General features: G+C 49.2%; 1 protein-coding gene across 6 annotated transcripts in view; it reads right to left on the minus strand.

The window, feature by feature from the left end:
- Positions 1-6,938: 6,938 nt before the first annotated feature.
- The window catches only part of MATN4 (matrilin 4), a 30,860-nt gene continuing 19,002 nt past the window's right edge, over positions 6,939-18,796 (minus strand). For 4 of the 6 annotated variants that reach the window (XM_030533649.1, XM_030533647.1, XM_030533653.1 and 1 more), the window contains 8 exons: positions 16,490-16,612; positions 15,526-15,648; positions 14,723-14,845; positions 13,699-13,821; positions 11,935-12,348; positions 11,257-11,409; positions 9,837-9,941; positions 6,939-9,080 (listed from right to left, as the gene is read on the minus strand). In XM_030533649.1, the coding sequence (XP_030389509.1) occupies positions 9,022-9,080; positions 9,837-9,941; positions 11,257-11,409; positions 11,935-12,348; positions 13,699-13,821; positions 14,723-14,845; positions 15,526-15,648; positions 16,490-16,612 (1,223 nt within the window). In that variant the 3' untranslated portion in view covers positions 6,939-9,021. The remainder of the gene's footprint in view (positions 9,081-9,836; positions 9,942-11,256; positions 11,410-11,934; positions 12,349-13,698; positions 13,822-14,722; positions 14,846-15,525; positions 15,649-16,489; positions 16,613-18,796) is intronic. The other 2 variants (XM_030533651.1, XM_030533652.1) reach the window with 2 other exon arrangements.

Raw genomic sequence — 18,796 nt, forward strand, 5'->3', positions numbered from 1 at the left:
GAGGAAAATTCACCTTCCCCCCTCCTTCTCTCTCCCCCTCCCAGACTCTCCCTGAGAGAGAAAGTAATCCTAACACAGAGAGAAAATTAACCTTTCTCTCCCCCTTCCCTCCTTTCTCCTCACCAATTCCCTGGTGAATCCAGACCCAGTCCCCTGGGGTCTCACCAGAATAAAAAAACAATCAGGTTCTTAAACAAGAAAAGCTTTTAATTAAAGAAAGAAAAAACAGTAAAAATTATCTTTGTAAGTTTAAGATGGAATATGTTACAGGGTCTTTCAGCTATAGACACTGGGAATACCCTCCCAGCCTAAGTATACAAGTACAAATTAAAATCCTTTCAGCCAAATACAAATTTGAACTCCTCCCAGCCAAAAACACATTTGAACTCCTCCCAGACAAATACACATTTGCAAATATAGAAAACAAACATAAGCCTAACTCACCTTATCTACCTAGTACTTACTATTCTGAGTACATAAGAGCCTGTATCAGAGAGATTGGAGAGAAACCTGGTTGCACGTCTGGTCACTCTCAGAACCCAGAGTGAACAACAACCAAATTCTAACAGCACACACAAAAACTTCCCTCCCTCAAGATTTGAAAGTATCCTGTCCCCTGATGGGTCCTCTGGTCAGGTGACAGCCAGGCTCACTGATCTTGTTAACCCTTTACAGGCAAAAGAGATATGAAGTACTTCTGTTCTATTAACTCTTACTTATCTGTTTATCACACCTGGTCTGCTACACAATTCCTGTGTGACCTTAGACACGTCACTTTGGACCAGACTTTTAAATGTATTTAGGTGCCTATCTCCCATAGACTTTAAATTGGCTCTTTAGCTGGGCTGGATTAAGGTTATGAGGTGCCTAAGGCTAATGGGAGGAAAGGACCCAAGTATGAATTACATGTTGCAAAAACAATTATGAAGTCATCAAACATTTCTCTGCATACATATTTACATAGCATTTACTTATGTAAAATTAACAAGTTTATTCTACTCTCACGACACTCCATTCTTCAAACAGATACTTCTCAGTAAGTAAGATGTAGCACGAAGGATGTTACGCTGTCCTTCTCTTAGGCCTCCTTCCTCCTAGGTAGTGGGGGGGCTCATCTGTATGAGGAAGAACACTGCAAAATTCCCCATCCTGCTCACCTCTTCCAACCGTGTCCTTCTACCCTCAGCTCTCCACACAGCACAGTGCAAAGCCAAGCCCTGCAGGTGTTTCCCCCAAGCTATGGACTCTACGCCGCATGACCTATCTCATCTGACTGCAGTCTCGGAGGCAGCCAGCTTTTATTATGTAAAAGAAACCACTCAGGTATAAAATTCACTGAAGAAGAGGAAGTAGTAGTGGGGAAATTACATTGGGTGGCATTGTATTTTAGACTGTCCTGCTCTGAAAGCTGCCTCCCAGTGTTGCACTGACAGAGGACAAAGAATTACTGTTTTCCCATTGAACCCAAATATTATTTGTGGAATGATACCAAGATCGTGTAGTTAATCTCCAGTGATTCACCACATCAGGCCTTTCTATCACCATATTCTTCCACAAATAGAATCATAGAATAGAATAGAATCATAGAACCGGAAGGGACCTCAAGAAGTCATCTAGTCTGGTCCCTCGCACTCATGGCAGGACTAGGTATTATCTATTCTAGAATGTGTGATCAGCAGCTCTGACCTGAGGTTTTTTTAAGCATGAGTTCTGTGTGTACCAGCCCCCTAACAGTTTGCATTTGTTTGTTTTAAGCTTTCTGTAAGAAAAAAGTAACAGCTAGAAGTGACACAGATCTTTAGATGGTTGCCCAGGCATGATATTTAGCACTTCTTTACTATGTTAGCTCTTCAAAATCACTGTACAAACATTAAACAAACTTAATCTAAAACTTTTCAGCTTTTGAATGACTAGGAGTTGACAAAACAGAGCTATTTCCTGTTGTGTTCTCTGCTCCCCTGAACAAAAAGACTTCATTGAAAATCAGCATCTTAAAAGAACCGTTAAGGATCTTTCAAAAGATCAGTCCAACCAAGGTGTTGTAGTGACACACTTGTTACATCAGGTCTGGTGTTTGTTTAAGGCTGGTGTAGAAAGAAGGGAGAGCTTCCTGTTTCGTTTGCATGTGCAAATCAAGCAGACCTTGCTTATTTTTTTTCCTTAAAGTGCTCCGGGTTTAGGGGAGGAAAGGAAAAGAGATTCTGCTTTTACCAGGTGTGAAAAAGCACAAGGAACCGAAATCTATTCTTGTGAAAAAATCTGATCTCCCTGAAGTCAATAAGGCGACACAGGTGTAACTGTCAGCAGGAATTGGCCAGTGTTCTCATTCCCTTCTCAAATCACACATTCCAGGCTTGCCCAACATTTTCCACTTGGGAAAGAAGTTAGTTTGAGTTGGGGAAGAAAAATGAGGACTAATTTCAGGTTTATTTAGCTCCAAGTTTTTGGAATGAAACTCAAAAGAAATCAAACGTGAGGTACTTTTATGGTGGATTGAACGGCTAGAGAACCAGCAAACGGACAGAACCTGCCTTTAGCCTATTCAGCCAGTCTTTCTGTCATAGCCTGCTAAGAAGTGGATTTAAAATCCTTGAGGGAGAAACCTACAACATTGTGTATTGAGCTTCCTCCAGTGCTTTTGCAATCCCTTAAAAGCACAGAGGTGCATTGGCCTTTGGAACTGGGCTGAGTATAAGGAAAGAACTTGGTGGCCTGTGCATCCCAGTACAGAAAAATACATCAAAGAAAAAAATGGATTTATTTGATTTTTAGTACAGTTCAATACAGTATTGAACATAGTGCATCATACATCTGAAGCCCCTCGATGGAAGGTTCTGTAAAAGTTAAGTTTCAGAGTAGCAGCCGTGTTAGTCTGTATCCGCAAAAAAAAAAAAACGGGAGTACTTGTGGCACCCTAGAAACTAACACATTTATTTGAACATAAGCTTATACTCAAATAAATGTGTTAGTCTCTAAGGTGCCACAAGTACTCCTGTTCTTTTTGTAAAAGTTTAAGTACTGGTATCCAGAATGGGATGTTTTGTTTGTTTTTCCTACAAATGTGTGGGAATTCGTTCCTTATATACTGGAGGGGCAATCGTTCTGGCTGGAACTGGATAGTGTGTATGCAGGTTCTGTGCAAGCTTCCAACCCTACTGCTCTGGTACTGCCTCTTCCTCCCACTACTCCCTTGCCCTGCCCCCACTAGGCACTCACCAATTGTCCAGAAACGGGACCCTGCACACATAGAAGATGATGGTGACAGGCACTAAGACCTAGGAGGCAGTATCCGGGAGCTGCCTGCCAGCCTCAGCGGAGGAGAGGGACAGAGGGAGCGTCTTCCCTCCCTGACAGCTAAACAGAGCTCTGGAGAAATCAGGCTTTGATAGCATTTGTTTCAGAGTATGCATATTTTGTAAGATTTTGCTTTGTCGCCTGCAAGACGTCTTTGGTTTGGCTGAGAGAATATCTGTGGTTTTCTTCTGAAAACCAAAGCCCTGTAGGGGTTTAAGCAGGGAACAGAATGGATGTGTCTCCTGAACTCAGAAACTCTTAGTTACGGTGACAAGAGCCAGCTGCAGGAGTTCATGCTTCCCACAGATGACACAGGAGCTAGGGAAGGTGCAAGGGGAAAGTGCAATATGCAGTTGGCTGGACTCTGAGTTAGAGCACAGCCTAGTGGGTAAAGCAGATCCTTGTTCTATTCTTGACATCTCCAGTGACCCACTGCATGACATTGAGAAGTCATTTCTGCTCTCTGTGCCTCAGTTTTCTCATCTGTAAAATGGGGTAATGATACTGACCGCCTAGAGAGTGGGCTTGTGAGAACAGATTCAATAATGGCTGCAAAGTGCTTTGAAAGCCTAGGCAGCACGATCCCATTTTCAGCAAAATAAAGATTTGAAAATAGAGAAGTCTCCGCCTGGAAAAAAAAATCATCTAAACTGCAGCCCAATAACAATGCTTGGAGCTCTGCTTCCTCCTCCAGATCTTAGCGGAGCAAAAAATAATTGCCCCCACTCCTTGTTTTTGGCCAGACTTGGCCACCCTTTCTCTCTTGTCTGCACTGCAGTGGGAGGTGTCATTGCAGCTTGGGGAGGCATACCTGTGCTAGCTTTTGTTGCCAGTTGGTGGTGTGTGTTCTCTGTGTGTGCTGTATTAGCTCTGTGCAGATAGCTGGCCCAGCACACCTGGATAGAACTACCCAGAAAGACTACAGCCTCAGGTCAGGGCGAAGGCACTCAGCCAGGTTTGTTGTCAGTGAAGGATGGATCCATATCTACTGGCACACTAACACATGTATGCTCATTACAATGGACTCAGCTCAGTCAGCCGTGGGACTCTCTGCTGCCCCCTTGGCTGGACAAAGCTGCCCCTCCTATGCTTTGTCTTTTATACATTGATACAGACAAGTTACCTATCATACTTCTGCTCTGGTTAGTGACCAACCGACCAACCCTACCCCTTGTACCTGCTGGTTCGAACAAAACATCTCCCTGTCCTTCCATCCTTGTCCTGACTCGGGGTCAATGTGTTCCTGTACCATCTCCCAGAAATGTGCTTACATGAACAGCCAGTACCTAGCACTTAGGAGTGCCTGTGGTTTACCGATGCTAGCGGTGTTTTTTGCCAAGTTCCTGTACCGGTCAGTGAACTTGTAAGCAAGCATCTGCTTTATGACAGGGCCTGACTTTGGTTCATATCATGGCTCTTGCTGACTTTGGTTCAGGCCTCAGGCCTTGCACCAGGCCCAGTGCTCCAGGCTCCCTCTCTGCTACAGCTTTAATCTAGCTAGCATGGCTAAAAAGAGCAGGGAAGACACAGTGGCATAGAAGTCAGCAAAGGCTAGCAATATAAGGCCACACTAAGGGTCCCAAGCAGGTTTGTGCAGCCTATGCCGAAGCCTGGGCTGCCATGTCTTCACTGCGCTTTTTAACCACACTCCCTAGATGAACGCTAGTGCAGGTATGCCTGCCCATGCCGCAGTCACCCCTCTGATGGCGGTGCATCTTACACTGCTTCTGGAGTAAGGTACTGCTCGGCGTAAGCATATCCGAATCAGGCCCTTTACCAGCTACAGGCCATCATTGCTGATGAGCGGGGGCTAGATGCTGCCAGTCTTGCTCACTCAGACTTACTCCACAAGTTGTCCCTTTGACCTCGCGGCAGTAAGGAGCCACTAGCTCACTCTGAGTCAGGGCAGCAGTGACACTCACCATTTATTTCTCCTGAGGAGCTCAAACTGCTGCAAGCAGCATTTATGGCCAAGGAAAGCTCTGTCTTCCCCTGCGCCCATGGGGGTGAGTCGATCAGCCACGTTGTTATTGCTGGGGGAGAGGATCCCTGCCATGCACACGTGTGCTTAACCGGAGTCACTGGCATTGGTGTGTCGAGTTCTCCCTCCCTGTTTGTTACTCCACTGGGCTTGGCCTGGGTAAGATCTTCAGAGCAGGGTCTGTGTCCTTCAACTTGTTCCATGAAGTCACTAGCACAGTGCTGGGTGCAGCAGAAACATCCCCCATGAGTGCAGAGCACTGGTTATTATTTTAATAATAAGTAAGTCGACTTTGCACAGCTATAGCCTTCCTTCTGAGGACTATCGTCTGCACTAGGGACACAGCTTTGATTCTTGTGTCCTCAGTCCAGCTGGAGGTCCTCGCAGGACTGGCTGAGAGGCAGGGCAGCATGTGGGCAGCTCACCCCATCACTGCCAGGGCTGTACCCTTCTGTATGGAAACTCCCTGCCTGTTAGGCACATGAACTCGTCTCACGCAGCCCTTCTCCTGGAAATGCATATACTGCTGTATCATGAACACCCTCTTCCCAAACCCTACTGCAGGGGCGGGCAAACTTTTTGGCCTAAGGGCTGCAGCCAGTTTCCAAAATTGTATGGAGGGGCAGTTAGGGGAGGCTATGCCTCCCAAAACAGCCAGGTGTGGCCCAGTCCCCACCCCCTATCTGACCACCTACACTTCTTGCCGCCTGATGGCACCCCTCGGACTCCTACCCCATCCAACCTCCCCTATTCCCTGTCCCATGACAGCCCTCAGACCCCACCCCCACCCCATCCAACCCCTCCTCCTTCCTGACTGCCCCCCCAGAACCCCAGCCTGATCCAAACACCCCTTCTTCCTTTCCCCTGACCACCTCTAGAACCCCTGCCTGATTGCCCCCCACCGCCCCGTCCAACCCCTTCCCTTCCTGATTGCCCCCCAGGACCTCTGCCTCCATTTAACCCCCCTGTTCCTCACCCTCTGACCACCCCAACCCCTATCCACACCCCCACCCCTTGACCACCACCCCAAGCTCCCCTGCCCTCTATCCAACCCACCCCACTCTCTGCCCCCTTACTGCACTGCCCGTAGCACCGGTGGCTGGCAGCGCTACAGCTGCACTGCCCAGAACAGCAAGACAGGCAGCTGCAATCTCCAGCTGGAGCCAGCCATGCCACCGCACAGCACAGCGCACCGGGTCAGGCCAGGCTCTGCTGCTGTGCTGCCCCAGGAGCTCGCAGCCTCACTGCCCAGAGCATTGCGCCTGCAGCGGGGTGAGCTAAGGCTGCAGGGGAGGGGGGACAGCAGGGGAGGGGCCAAGGGGGAGCCTCACAGGGCAGGAGCTCAGGGGCTGGGCAGGAGGGTCCTGCGCTGCAGTTTGCCCACCTCTGCCCTACTGCGTCAGCAGCACTGAGGGATGCTGCTAGCACAGCAGAACGCTCTCTCACATGCACCGTGTCTGGAGCTGGGTACACACCAGGACAAAGTCTGCCATCTGGGGAGAAAGTGGCTGAAGGTTGGTGTCACGCTTTGTGCTGGGATTTGCACCCTGTGTTGCTCCACCTGTGCACTTAGTGTCAGATCATGGGGTCGACACTTGTAATAAAAGGATCATGAGACTAAGACAACATTCAAAGCCAGCTGGTGCCTGGAAAATGTCTCTTTATTGATGGGATTCAATGCCAGGTAACAGTAACCTCCGTAACAGATTCAGATCCCCCGAGGAAGAGGAGGCTTTGATGCACAACTTCTCACTCACTCTACAGAACAGATTGACAGCACAGGTGCTCTGGAACCATGAGTGCCTTGGTATGTGGCAGTCATTTAAAAAAGGCTCAATCGGGAATGGGAGGGCTCAGGCCCATTTTCATGCACGGCACTCCACTGACAATACCCCACTGTTCGACTGGCAGAGCACACTCCCCAGATTATAGGGAGATACCCACCCCACCCCACCTCACCTCCAGCGGTACTACTGTGCTGAAAGTGTGTGATAGAGCTAGGGTTTGGGAGATCAGGGTCACACCCCTTGTCACACACAAATGTGGCTTTCATTGCATCACAATGGAGAGGGACTTATGAGGGACAGATTCTCCTCTCTGATCCCCATGTAAAATTCAGCCTTCATTATACCACACTTCAAGCACAACAATCCCCGGTTGTCACGGCAGTTGGAGATGGAAAAGACCTACTAGATCACCCATCTCAGTGCAAGGAGCCACTACAGGACAATCTAATAAGGAAGAAAACCTTTAATGCTGTTACATCTGTGGTGCATTCCTGCACATACTTTGTAGCAGCACTTTTCCACTGGGTCAGCTTGCAAGCCTGAACCCCAATTATTATTCATTTGGCCCAGAGTTAAGAGCCCATGGACAAGGTTTCAGTGGGGGGTCAACTGGCATAGCTCCATTGACTTAGCTGATTTATACTAGCTAACTCCAGTGACATATAACACGGGTGATGAGTTGTCCTTGAGGGCCTGGATCCATTATGCAATATTAACGGATGGAAGAGTCCATTTCAAGGAAGGGACAGGCAGCAAAAAGAAAGCAGTCAGGGATAATGGCACCGTCACAATCCCATAGCGATTTCCCATCAAATGGAGCTGCCATCACTTGAGGTACTTTCTGCAACACATCACGTGTAACCTTTAAAGCAGAGATTTTACACCCACCAGGTCTTTCTCCTGGGACAGGAGTAATAATGGCCCAATGACTGGTTGGCTAGGAGCAGGTTGTCTTGGCTTTGTGAAAGCTGGAGTCACAAGAACCAAATGTGACTTGATGCAGAGATGCCTGTGTAGACTTCATTTTCCAAGGTTCCCATTGAAGAGCAGAGAGAAATGTCATAAAAATCTTCAGCGTGTTTATTGTCAGGATATATATGTATAAAGGTGTTTAAAAATAGTACTATCCTGCTTTCAGAATTAAAGATATATACACACATATGTATAGATTTTTTTTGCTATTTGGTAAAAAAAGAGATAATGACAAATTCTGCAACAATTCTGCCAAAATCAAGGTGAAAGGGGGTTTGATGAGGAATGTCCCAATTGTGTTTGATCCTCTTTTCTGTCTGATGATTTATTCTGGCCTTTTTTCCCCTCCCCCTCTACGTGAAATCAAATATTACATTTAAATTCCTGTGCAATTAAAGCAAAAAACTTCAGAGACAAAGAGGTTGCTGCAGGTGCTCTCATTTCACAGTCAGGATTAGCAGAGCAGCCAAGGGAGTTTCTCACATGGGGTCTGGGGTAGAAAGTATATTGGAAGTTGCCATAGTTCCTTCCCCCACCTACACAGAGTCTAGTTACAGCTGAGCAAGAGCTGAGCTCATTCAGGATGGACTCGCCTGCTCTGCAAAGCATCTTGCTGCCTAATGGAAGCTCTCAGCTGTGCACATGGGCCTCACTGGTGAAACCTGTGGCCAGCTACTGTCAATTAACGGCAGGTGGGTTAGAAGATGCTGATTGTCCCAATGCCTATCTCCTTTCTGAAGGTCCAAACTGACCCCATTCGTCACACCTCAGCCTGACCCCATTAGTCCAGAGGAATGGAACAGCCTCGAAGGCTGACTCCACTCATTTTTGGAACAGGGCTTTTTTTTACCCTCTGAGTCCCCGTCAGGATTCTGCAATATAAGAACAAACAATGACCCTTTACAATACTCTAGGAATAACAATGACGTGTAGCTACGGTACGTTTCCGCCCCCCGAGTCCAAGTGCCACCTGGCCATCTGCAGGGATCATTTCTTGTTGGAGATCTGGTTTTCTAAGTCTTCAAGTCGGGCCGTCATCTGAGCGAGTGGTCGTGTTAAGGAAGCTGACGCAGAAACGAGACAGGGTGGCCTGCTGGTGAGAAGAGGGCTGGGGGAGCTTAACATCAGGTTAAGAGGGCGTCAGCCCAACAACATACGGCTAATAACTAATTGCACGAACATTTCACCCACACTAAATGAGGAGAGTCCCCTTTGGGTCTGCTGGAGACACCGCTTTCCTGGGAGGCCTGCAGGCTGACACAGACAGCTGTGATAGTCTTCCCCAGAACAGCTTTTGGACATCCACAGACATGAGCCTGCCCTCACTTTGCACTCTTTTCCCCCTTCCTGTAGGCACCAAACAGACCCAAAGATCCCCTTTACTCTTCCGCTCATCCCATGTTGCAGTAACCTGTCCCTCCAGCAAGAGAAAGCTGGATACAGCTCTGGTAATCCCATTGACACACACAACTGCCATTTAGGGCAAGCATTTTGCACTCATTACTATCCAATTGCTAAGGCACTTGGGAGCCCCTTGCTCTTCCAAAAGGTTACCAGGGAGCACAAATGAACTGCAACTCAGCTCTGCTAGCCATCACTGCCTGGTCAACATCGTAAACGCCATGGGCCAACTCTTCCATGGCAGGTAGTTCAGCCCACGAAACCTCACTGGCTGAATTACACAGAGGAAAAATCAAGGCAGACACTGTCCTTAGAGGAGCTGGAACAAACCCCCAGCTCCATTTGGATCCTGCACCGACTGTTGCTCAATCCAGGCCTCTGTTGGTGACCCAAAAGGATATGTTTCTCTGTCAGGTTCTCCAGGATGCCCACGGTGTTTGACTGGAACTGCACAAGGGCCTCACACTCACATGGGCTCCGGATCTCAATCTCCCCTTTGCCCTCCTCTGAAAAAAAGAGTTTAAACAGCATCAGGAACCCTCTATCTTTCTATGGCACCTTCTGAAAGTCCTTGATGAGCATTACCCTCAGCTCTTCCGGGAGGTAGGCAGCTACTCTCCCCGTGTTATAGACAGGGGAGTTTGGAAGTGACTTGCCCAAAGATATGCAGGCACTCAGCAACAGGGCCAGGAATAGGAGAGAAAATGTAGCAGAACCCAGGAGTCCTGACTCTCAGCCATATGCTTTACCCTCCTGCTTTCCTCAGACCAATCAGTTTGGATGGAATATTCCATATTGGGAGTAAACACTAACCACTATGGGGGTGTTATTCTTGCGGATCCCCACGTACACCTCCCATACACAGTGATGGGGGCTACACTGGCTCAGGGAAGGGAACAGGGCATGTTAACAATGGCTACCCACGTGCGGTGATGAGAGAATATATCCCTTTGGTTTTGACATCACAGTTCACTCTTCTTTTAAAATGACCAGCGAAGCCCCTCACTGCCCTTTTGCCATGTGATTTTATCAGGTCACTCTCTTCAGTAAGCTCTGGAGCCAGACATTTCTAAATCCCAGATTATTCTCCTAACACTGTATCTCTGCTTATCTAATAAAAACCCAACAGGCTTATCATGGGGAACATGTAATGTCAAACAGTCCTGGACAACACACTCCTATGTTCAGATTCCCCATATTTGCCAAGCAAGCTTCCGGGCAGAGCATCCACCGCAGATTAACATAAAAACGCACTGGCTGGGGCACATTGCTCTGTTGCTAACTAGGGAAGACTTGGATCCTGAATGTCACAGATGCCATTGTTCTGCCTCTGAATTCCTGCCTGTAAGTGCTTTGCAATAAGGAGGACCCCATATGCTACAGGCACCTTCATGCAGCCTCCCTAACTCAAAATCATCCACGTATTTTGTTGCTTGGCTACAGAAAAGTCTGTATAGAATAAACTTAGTTGTTTCTCTTTATCCCAACTAGCCATGGCAGAGGAGGAGTGTCTGAGCTCTTCTGCAATATAAATATTAAGTAATAATCAAGATCACACAGGAAATCAAAGCCTGAAGGGCTTGGCTCACCTAGAGTTGCCACCTGTCTGGTTTTCACCCAGACAATCCAGGTTTCAGCTTGTGTGTCCAGGCGTCATTTGACAAGTCCTGATGTCCAGTTTTTTGATCTGCAGCCAAAGAGGCAGAACAGGGGCAGGGGCTGGGTTCCGAGGGAAGAAGTGGAGAAGGGATGGTGCCTCGGCTTCCTGTTACCAGTCATTAGAAAGGTGGCAACCCCTACACAGGCTCTGCCAGCACCTACCTGGGCAGATGTTAACTTTGAGGTTGTCGACTATATGAGTCATGGTGCTAAAATCTGCGGAGTACGAGAAATGCTGTTCCACCGGCTCAGAGGCAATTTCTCTCAGCTCCTCTTCAACAGCTTTTCCAACCCCAACCACGAACATGGTGATCCCTGCACAATGGAGTGAAGGGTGGTTCTGTACAAGCTGAACATGCTCAACAGGCATCCTGGACTCAATTGCCCCAGAACATGTCCACAAGGCGGGACCCTCCTAGAATGACATCAGCTAGGCCAATGCTGCCACAATGCTAGTGACCGTAGTGCCCTGGGTGCTTCTGGGAGCATCCTTTGAATATGGCAGCCACATGGATGGGCCATGCAAGGGCTTGGTCAGGATGGCCAGCCCCTAACTTTCTCTGCCTCAGTTATAAGCTAAAATGTTTATTATCCTGGTGAGTGAGCAGGCTACACATACCAGGAACTGGGAGGGTCAGTGTCCCAGACACCTAGAGGCCATGAGCTTCTCCATGCTGCAGGCATCCAGGGAGCATCAGCTGTGTGCAGCGAGGGGCAAGCATGGAAAATTTGCCTGGAATTTTGGGTGTATGAAGAGCATCCCCTGAGTCCCACCCACCCAGAGCCCAATGAGCTGTGAAGCCACTGGGGTTCGTCACCCCTTTCCCACTGCACCCTCACCTGATTCCTTTGCTTTCCTGGCCCATTCAGAGATATCGTCCTGCGAGCGCCCATCAGTGAAGACCAGCCCAATTCTGGGAATGTTCTGGGAGAAGGGCCTGGCACCTTCGGCCTCTGAGAAGCTGTGCTCTAGCATGTGCTTGAGGGCCAGGCCGGTCATGGTGCCCTTCTCCATATACTCCACCTTCAACACCGCCTTCTTGATGTCTTCTGCTGTCTCATACTGGTTGAGTGGGAACTCAGTACGCACACGGCTGGAGTACTGGACCAGCCCCACCCGCGTGCCGTGGGGCGACACATCCAGGAAATCCACAATCTGGTTCACAAACTGCTTCACCAGCTCAAAATTTTGAGGCCGGACACTCTTGGAGCCGTCAATCACCAGCACCAGGTCAACATGGCCGCTCTTGCACTCTGCACCAAAGGAAGAAGTGAAAGGTTAGACGGCACCAGCCCTGCCTCCTGCACAGGGCCGGCTCCAGGCACCAGCGAAGGAAGCAGGTGCTTGGGGTGGCCAATGGAAAGGGGCAGTACGTCTGGGTCTTTGACAGCGAGTCCCTCAGTTGCGGCACAATTGGGCTGCTGGTGAAGTGACGCCGATCAGCTTTATGTTGTTTGGGTTTTTTTCACTTCGCCGCTTGGAGAGGCAAAAAAAAGCTGGAGCCAGCCCTGCTCCCGAGGGCACAAAGGGAGAGCTTAGAGCGAGCAGAGGCTAGGGGCGGGGGGATCAGAGTCAATGGGCTCTGGGACTCAATAGGGATTCTTCCCCCTGGATTCACTGCTGAGCTACATATGCTGGCTGTAGCTGATGCAGAAAAACAGGACACAGTACAACTGGAAAAAATGTGGCTACAATGTCACAGCCCTGAGAAACCACATGAGTGAGGTGATATCTTTTATTAGACCAGCTTCTGTTGGTGAGAGAGGCAAGCTTCCGAGCCTAGAGAGAGCTCTCTTCAGGTCTGTGTTAGCTGGAAAGTTTGACACTCTAACCAACAGAAGTTGGCCCAGTAAAAGATATCGCCTTGCCCACCCTTGTCTCTCTAAACAACACTGCACACAGCCCAGAGAATTCCACTCCGACCCTCTGGCCTGACCCCCGAGATTCTTGGGCATCCTTCTCAAAGCCCCGCCAAATTCCCACCCCCAAGAACTCCCTGTGGGTGCCCTGTGCTTCCCTCTCACATCCCTTGCCAGTCTCTCACACACACAACTTGCACTGTTGCTTCCATCCCTCTGGCCAAGGAGGACCAGATGGTACCTTAACACTACCATTCAGAGAGAGTCATCACCTCTCCTTAATCAGCCAGAGGCCGCTATACCCGAGTGCAGCAGGACTGCCTTCTCTCCTTTCAGGAGTCCATGTTAGCTTCCCCAGCACATTCAACCTCTTGTGCCTCATATCCCCCAGTCCTCTCCTGGTCCATGACCAATCCTGCCAGCCACAGGGCTGTGTTGTTACACAGCAGTTTACTTAGTGGTGATCCTCCTACTGTATTTTCTAACCAGAGAGCCCCCTGAAATTCCTGTCTCTGTTTGGGTTTTGGATGTGTCCGTAGCTGAAATGGATCTGGAGCAAAATCCCAGGATCAAGCACCCCTGAACCTTAGGGTGGTTTGAAATTCCCACCTAGCTCCAGACTCAGTTTCACATCTCAAACTGCCCAGCTCTCACTGGGAGCACCTTGAATATAGGTGCTAGTTACTACAGACCAAAGTCCATATATTGAGGGCACTATCCCCAGGCCTTGCCCCAGATACTCACTACTGCATGTCTTTCCATCTGCATGGAGCTGCTGTCCCTCTGGGCAAACGCAGCGGTAAGAGCCAGGGGTGCTGACACATTTAAACTCACAGCCGTGATCTATCCCATTGCAAATGTCACTGGCTAAAACACAAACCAAAGGGACAAACACACCATGTTACAGGACATGGCATTTCCTTTGTGATTACCAAGGAAGTGACTTGCACAGAACATCTCTTTCTCCCATGGGAATTCAGTGGAGCTGTAGAGATGAGGCTGATACACCCACATCACCAACGGGGAGGCTCTAGACATTTCACCGCCCCAAGCACGGTGTCATGCCGCGGGGGGCGCTCTGCCGCTCACCAGTCACGTGGCTCCAGCAGACCCTCTGCAGGCACGCCTGCGGGAGGACCACCGGAGCCACGGGACCAGAGGACCCTCTGCAGACATGCCGCCGAAGGCATCCTGCCTGCCGCCCTCCTGGCGACTGGCAGAGCATCCCCCACAGCATGCCACCCCAAGCACGCGCTTGGCATGCTGGGGCCTGGAGCTGCCCCTGATCACCAATGGGAGATGCACGAGCAATCACTAACTTGCCGTGAGGTCTGTCCCTCTGCTGATCCTGGGCTGTTCAGCTGAATGGTCTGCACTGACAACACTTGTTCATCCCAGTGGAGCTCGGGTTTGTGCACCCCATACCTTGGGATGATCTGAAGTGGGACCCAAGTTTGCAGGAATAATCCCGCTTAGGGCTGTAAAGGAATCAGAATTGCCACTAGCAACACGTCTATGCCTCCTGGTGTGACCTCAGGGCACACTCTGGTAAACTCTCCCCAATTTTCCCAGTGCGCTCTGTAATGTGCTGGAAGGGCATTCTGGGTCCTGACATGCAAATGAGCACATCAACTGAAAGGACATCATTATGGTGAGACTTGCTTGGATTCTAAGCAGCCAAACCCGGAGGCTGTACAGTAACACTGTGGCCTGCCTGTGCTTTCTGGAGTGATGGCGCCCTCTGCAGAGACGCTGACGCAGCACTCACCCTGGCACGCCTTGCCGTCGGCCTGCAGAGTGAAGCCGTCGTTACAGCGGCAATAGTATCCGTTCGGGATGCTCACGCACTTGTGCTGGCAGCTGTGGTTTCCAAAGCTGCAGTAATTAATCACTGGAAAGAGAAGGAGACACACCGGCGTGAGGGACATCAGCCATTCACAGCTCACCCATGACCCTCGCCAAGAGCTCGAGGGCTAATTGGCCAGCTGGGCCTGTTCCCGAGGTGGGCTTTTATCAGCTCTTTGCTGCCACTTGTCCTCAGGCCCTACAAGGCTCTGGAAATACGAGGCTCCCACAGATGGCTCCATGCCAAGGCCCTGCCTCAGTATGGTGAATTAGCTCAGAGCACAGTTGGGACAGGACAGGGGGTCTACTGATAGCACACAGGGGCCATGGAGCTCCCTGCTCATCACTAATGGGGCATTTGCTGGCCTTTCAATCTGGATAAAGCATATGTGGGCCACCACTCTGAGCTAAATCTCTTCTTGTGGACGGTGGCTGCTAGGACCAGGTGGGCAATATTGGGACTAGAGGCCTGTTCCAGGTTCCAGACTCTCTCCTGCTCATCTCCTGTCATGAAGGAGCCTAAGGGAACAGAGTCCCGTGGGTCTGGGAGAAGTAAGAGATCGCAGATGCTGGAAAGAGCGATGGCTGGGCTCTCCACAAGAGCTGAGGGCAGGGGGACATAGACAGAGGGCATGGTGAGAAGGAGGGGAATGTCTGGGGCGATGAGGGGCAAAGGACAGAGAATGAGAAACAAGAGGAGGCGGCACAGAGGAGATAGTCACGTACTGGTACAGGTCTTTTTGTCCTGGTTGAGATCGTAACCTGTCCGGCAGCGGCAGGTGTAGGACCCACGAGAGCTGACACACTGGTGCTCACAGCCATGCTTCCCATCTGCGCAAGCATCAATGGCTGCAGAGAAAAAGGAACCACTTTCTTACCCATTCCTTCACCACCTCGCTCCTCGGTGCCCCAAAAGGGGGGCCACCCTCTGCCCTCCTGGCTTCAGAAAGAGACGCAGCACAGACCGCACATGTCTGAAATGAGGGCGGGGAAGCATGTTGCACTAACACACTGACATAGGGGCAGAAAGAGGGGACTTGATGGCCATTGTGGGCTCATGCAATTACAGCCCATTTCCAAATCACAGAGCCTAGGTATTTTGTCTTTTGCTCATTCGAAGGCACAGTCCCCCCTGCCAGCACTCAATCTGGTGACACTGTGAAGGAAACACGTACAGAGTTCAAGGGTATTTCTGACAAGGGTCTGTGTCCCCATTTACTCTTGCTCTGCGTGGACCCCAAATGAAAAGAGGCTGCAGCTGTGGGTGGTTATGTTTCAGAGGAGTCATTCCCATCTCAGCAACACAATTATCACTTCGCAACAGAACGAAGTCCAGCCTGCTGGCCGTTCCTATTGCTCTCTGCAAGGGCTCTTAACGCAGACCTAGGCCTATGGTCAAAAAGTACTAATAACTAATTAGCACTAGTACCTATGTCCAGCACAACACCAGAAGGTTAGTCAAAATGGGAGGCAATGTGGTCTAGAGGGTAGAACATTAGATTGGGACTCAGGAGACCTGGATCCTATTCCCTGCTCTGCCACTGGTCTGCAATGGTGAGCTTAGCCAAGTCTCTCTAACCCCATGCCTCAGATTTCCCATTTGTAAAGCAGGGATAACGATACTAGTCTCCTTTCTAAAGCGCTTTGAGATCTAAGATATAAACGTAGATCAAATAAAACAAGCTCTTACGGGAACATGTCTTTCCATCTGTGTTGAGCTTGTATCCAGGGTTACATTCACAATAGAAGGAGCCTGGGACACTGACACAGGTGTGCTGGCAGCCATGGTCCATCTCTGTGCACATATCCACACCTGAAAGACACAGTTGGCCATGCTGGGGATTCATTGAATTAGAGCATGTGTCAGGCGATCTATCTAAGTTCTTATATTGCCTCGATCATGCAGTGTCTGCTGATGGTGTTCAGGTCACTGCTATCGGTTGTTATAACTTACATTCTCCAATGTTTTCATCCCCCAAAGCATCTCAGATTGACTTCCAACCTATGTACACACAGAGACCACTTGCCCACCAAGGGGGAACACGATAGCTGCTACTACCAGCACACTGCTGACACTCTTCTGGGTCCTTAATAACCCCACAAGTTAGTGATTATTTCTTGCCAGAGAGTTCTCCATGTTACTGATGCTGCACAGTGCTAGTTGTTTAGGACTTTTTCAGCTATACACGGTCTTGGGTCTCTGGATCTTGCAACAAAGGATCTAAGAAATGTTCCAATCTCAGCTTCCATCCTGGAGCTGGGAAAACCCACAGACCTAGTAAAATTAAGGGAAATTCACAGACCTAGTAAAATTCAGCTTAACTAACCGTGTGACTTTAAACCGATATAGTTAAACCAGTGCAAAAGTCTGGGTGAATGCCTTAATTTCGGTTTAAGAACATAAGAACAGCCATACTGAGTCAGACCAATGGTCCATCTAGCCCAGTATCTTGTCTTCCAACAATAGCCAATGCCAGATGCTTCAAAGAGAATGAACAAAACAGGGCAAGCATCAAGTGATCCACCCCTTGTCATCCTGTCAATCGCAGCATCTGGCAGTCAGAGGTCTGGGAATACCCAGAACTGGGGTTGCATCTCTGACTATCCTGGCTAATAGTCATCAATGGACCTATCAGCCATGAACATATCTAATTCTTTTTTTAATCCAGTACTAGTTTTGGCCTTCACAACATCCCCTGGCAATGAGTTCCACAGATTGACTGTGCCTTGTGTCAAGAAGTACTTCCTTAAACCAGACTTACTTTGGTTTAGGGAGGCAGTATGGCCTAGCAGATAAAGCACCAGTGACTCAGAAGACTGGCTTCTATTTCTGACTCTGCCACTGGCCTGCCAGATGACCATGGGCAAGTCACCTTCTTTGTCAAGTGCTCTGAGATGTGCTGCTGGTAGGGCTGTGTAAGAGCTGTGTGTCATTAGCAGTAGAGGTTTAAGCTGAGTAAATAATGGTTTCAGCTAACTGCAATATGCCACTCTTCATTCAAAATAAGTGTCGACATGAGCATTTGTCCTGGTTTAACTTAACCAGTGTACGGTTGTGCATAGACAAGGCTTCAGATTTGGCCACAGATGACACAGCAAGCTGTGAGTGCCAGACACTAGTTCACAGAGGCTTCAAGTTTCCCACAAAGAAAAAGTGACTGTGTCCTTTCGTCCTTTAACTGAACAGTCACCTTGGAAGTTGCAACCAAGGTCACAGCAACTGGCTGCAACACAAGCTCCGGGGCAAAGTCCCCAAGGCTCAGTATTGTCTCTTGGCACAGGAAGAGCAACCAGGCACCAGCCTTTACAATTACTGAGTTGCCGCAGCGCAATGCAGCTTGCGGTGGAAAGAGGCCTCCCTTCTTCAGGCCAAGGCCAACAAGGTGATTGCAAAGAAGTGATACCAGGCCAGGCTTTATTAAATACAGATGCACAGACAGTGGCATATGGCAAATGCTCTGAGTTACTGCACTGCACGTGCACACCAGGTAGCTGGACAGGAAATCTGCCCATTCAGAACTACACGAGGCAAGTAAGATTCCAAACCTTGCCAAAGGCCTCTCACATTTCTGAGTTCTCTGACCCTGCCCATCCCTTCAATTTGGGGGAAGGCAGCTCCATGTTTCTATGATCTCATGTCCATACTGTCATTTGTGCCACTTCCCCCCAGCCTCAGCAAATGCAGCTCAGAAATACTACATAGGGCAGATCTAGGTAAGCAAATGTTCTGGCTTATGAACTGTTTGGAAACAATTAGGGGAAAGGGCAACAAAAAGGGAGGCTCCCCTTAAAGGGTCACTGTCAAGGAGTCTGGCATGAGTGTTATCTCCTCATTGTCTGTAGCAGCTTCTCAGGAGCGTCAGCATCATAACATTTCCCTTTCTGCACTACCCTTGGCAAATGTTGCTCCCCGACAGCTCAGTACTTATACAGCAGAAGCTGACTTAGCAATGGGCTGGTTTTGTTCTCTTAGGGCACGGTTTGAAGGTCACTGAAA

The sequence above is a fragment of the Gopherus evgoodei genome, chromosome 14 (assembly GCF_007399415.2).
Source record: "Gopherus evgoodei ecotype Sinaloan lineage chromosome 14, rGopEvg1_v1.p, whole genome shotgun sequence".
In the NCBI taxonomy this organism is placed as follows: Eukaryota; Metazoa; Chordata; order Testudines; family Testudinidae; genus Gopherus; species Gopherus evgoodei.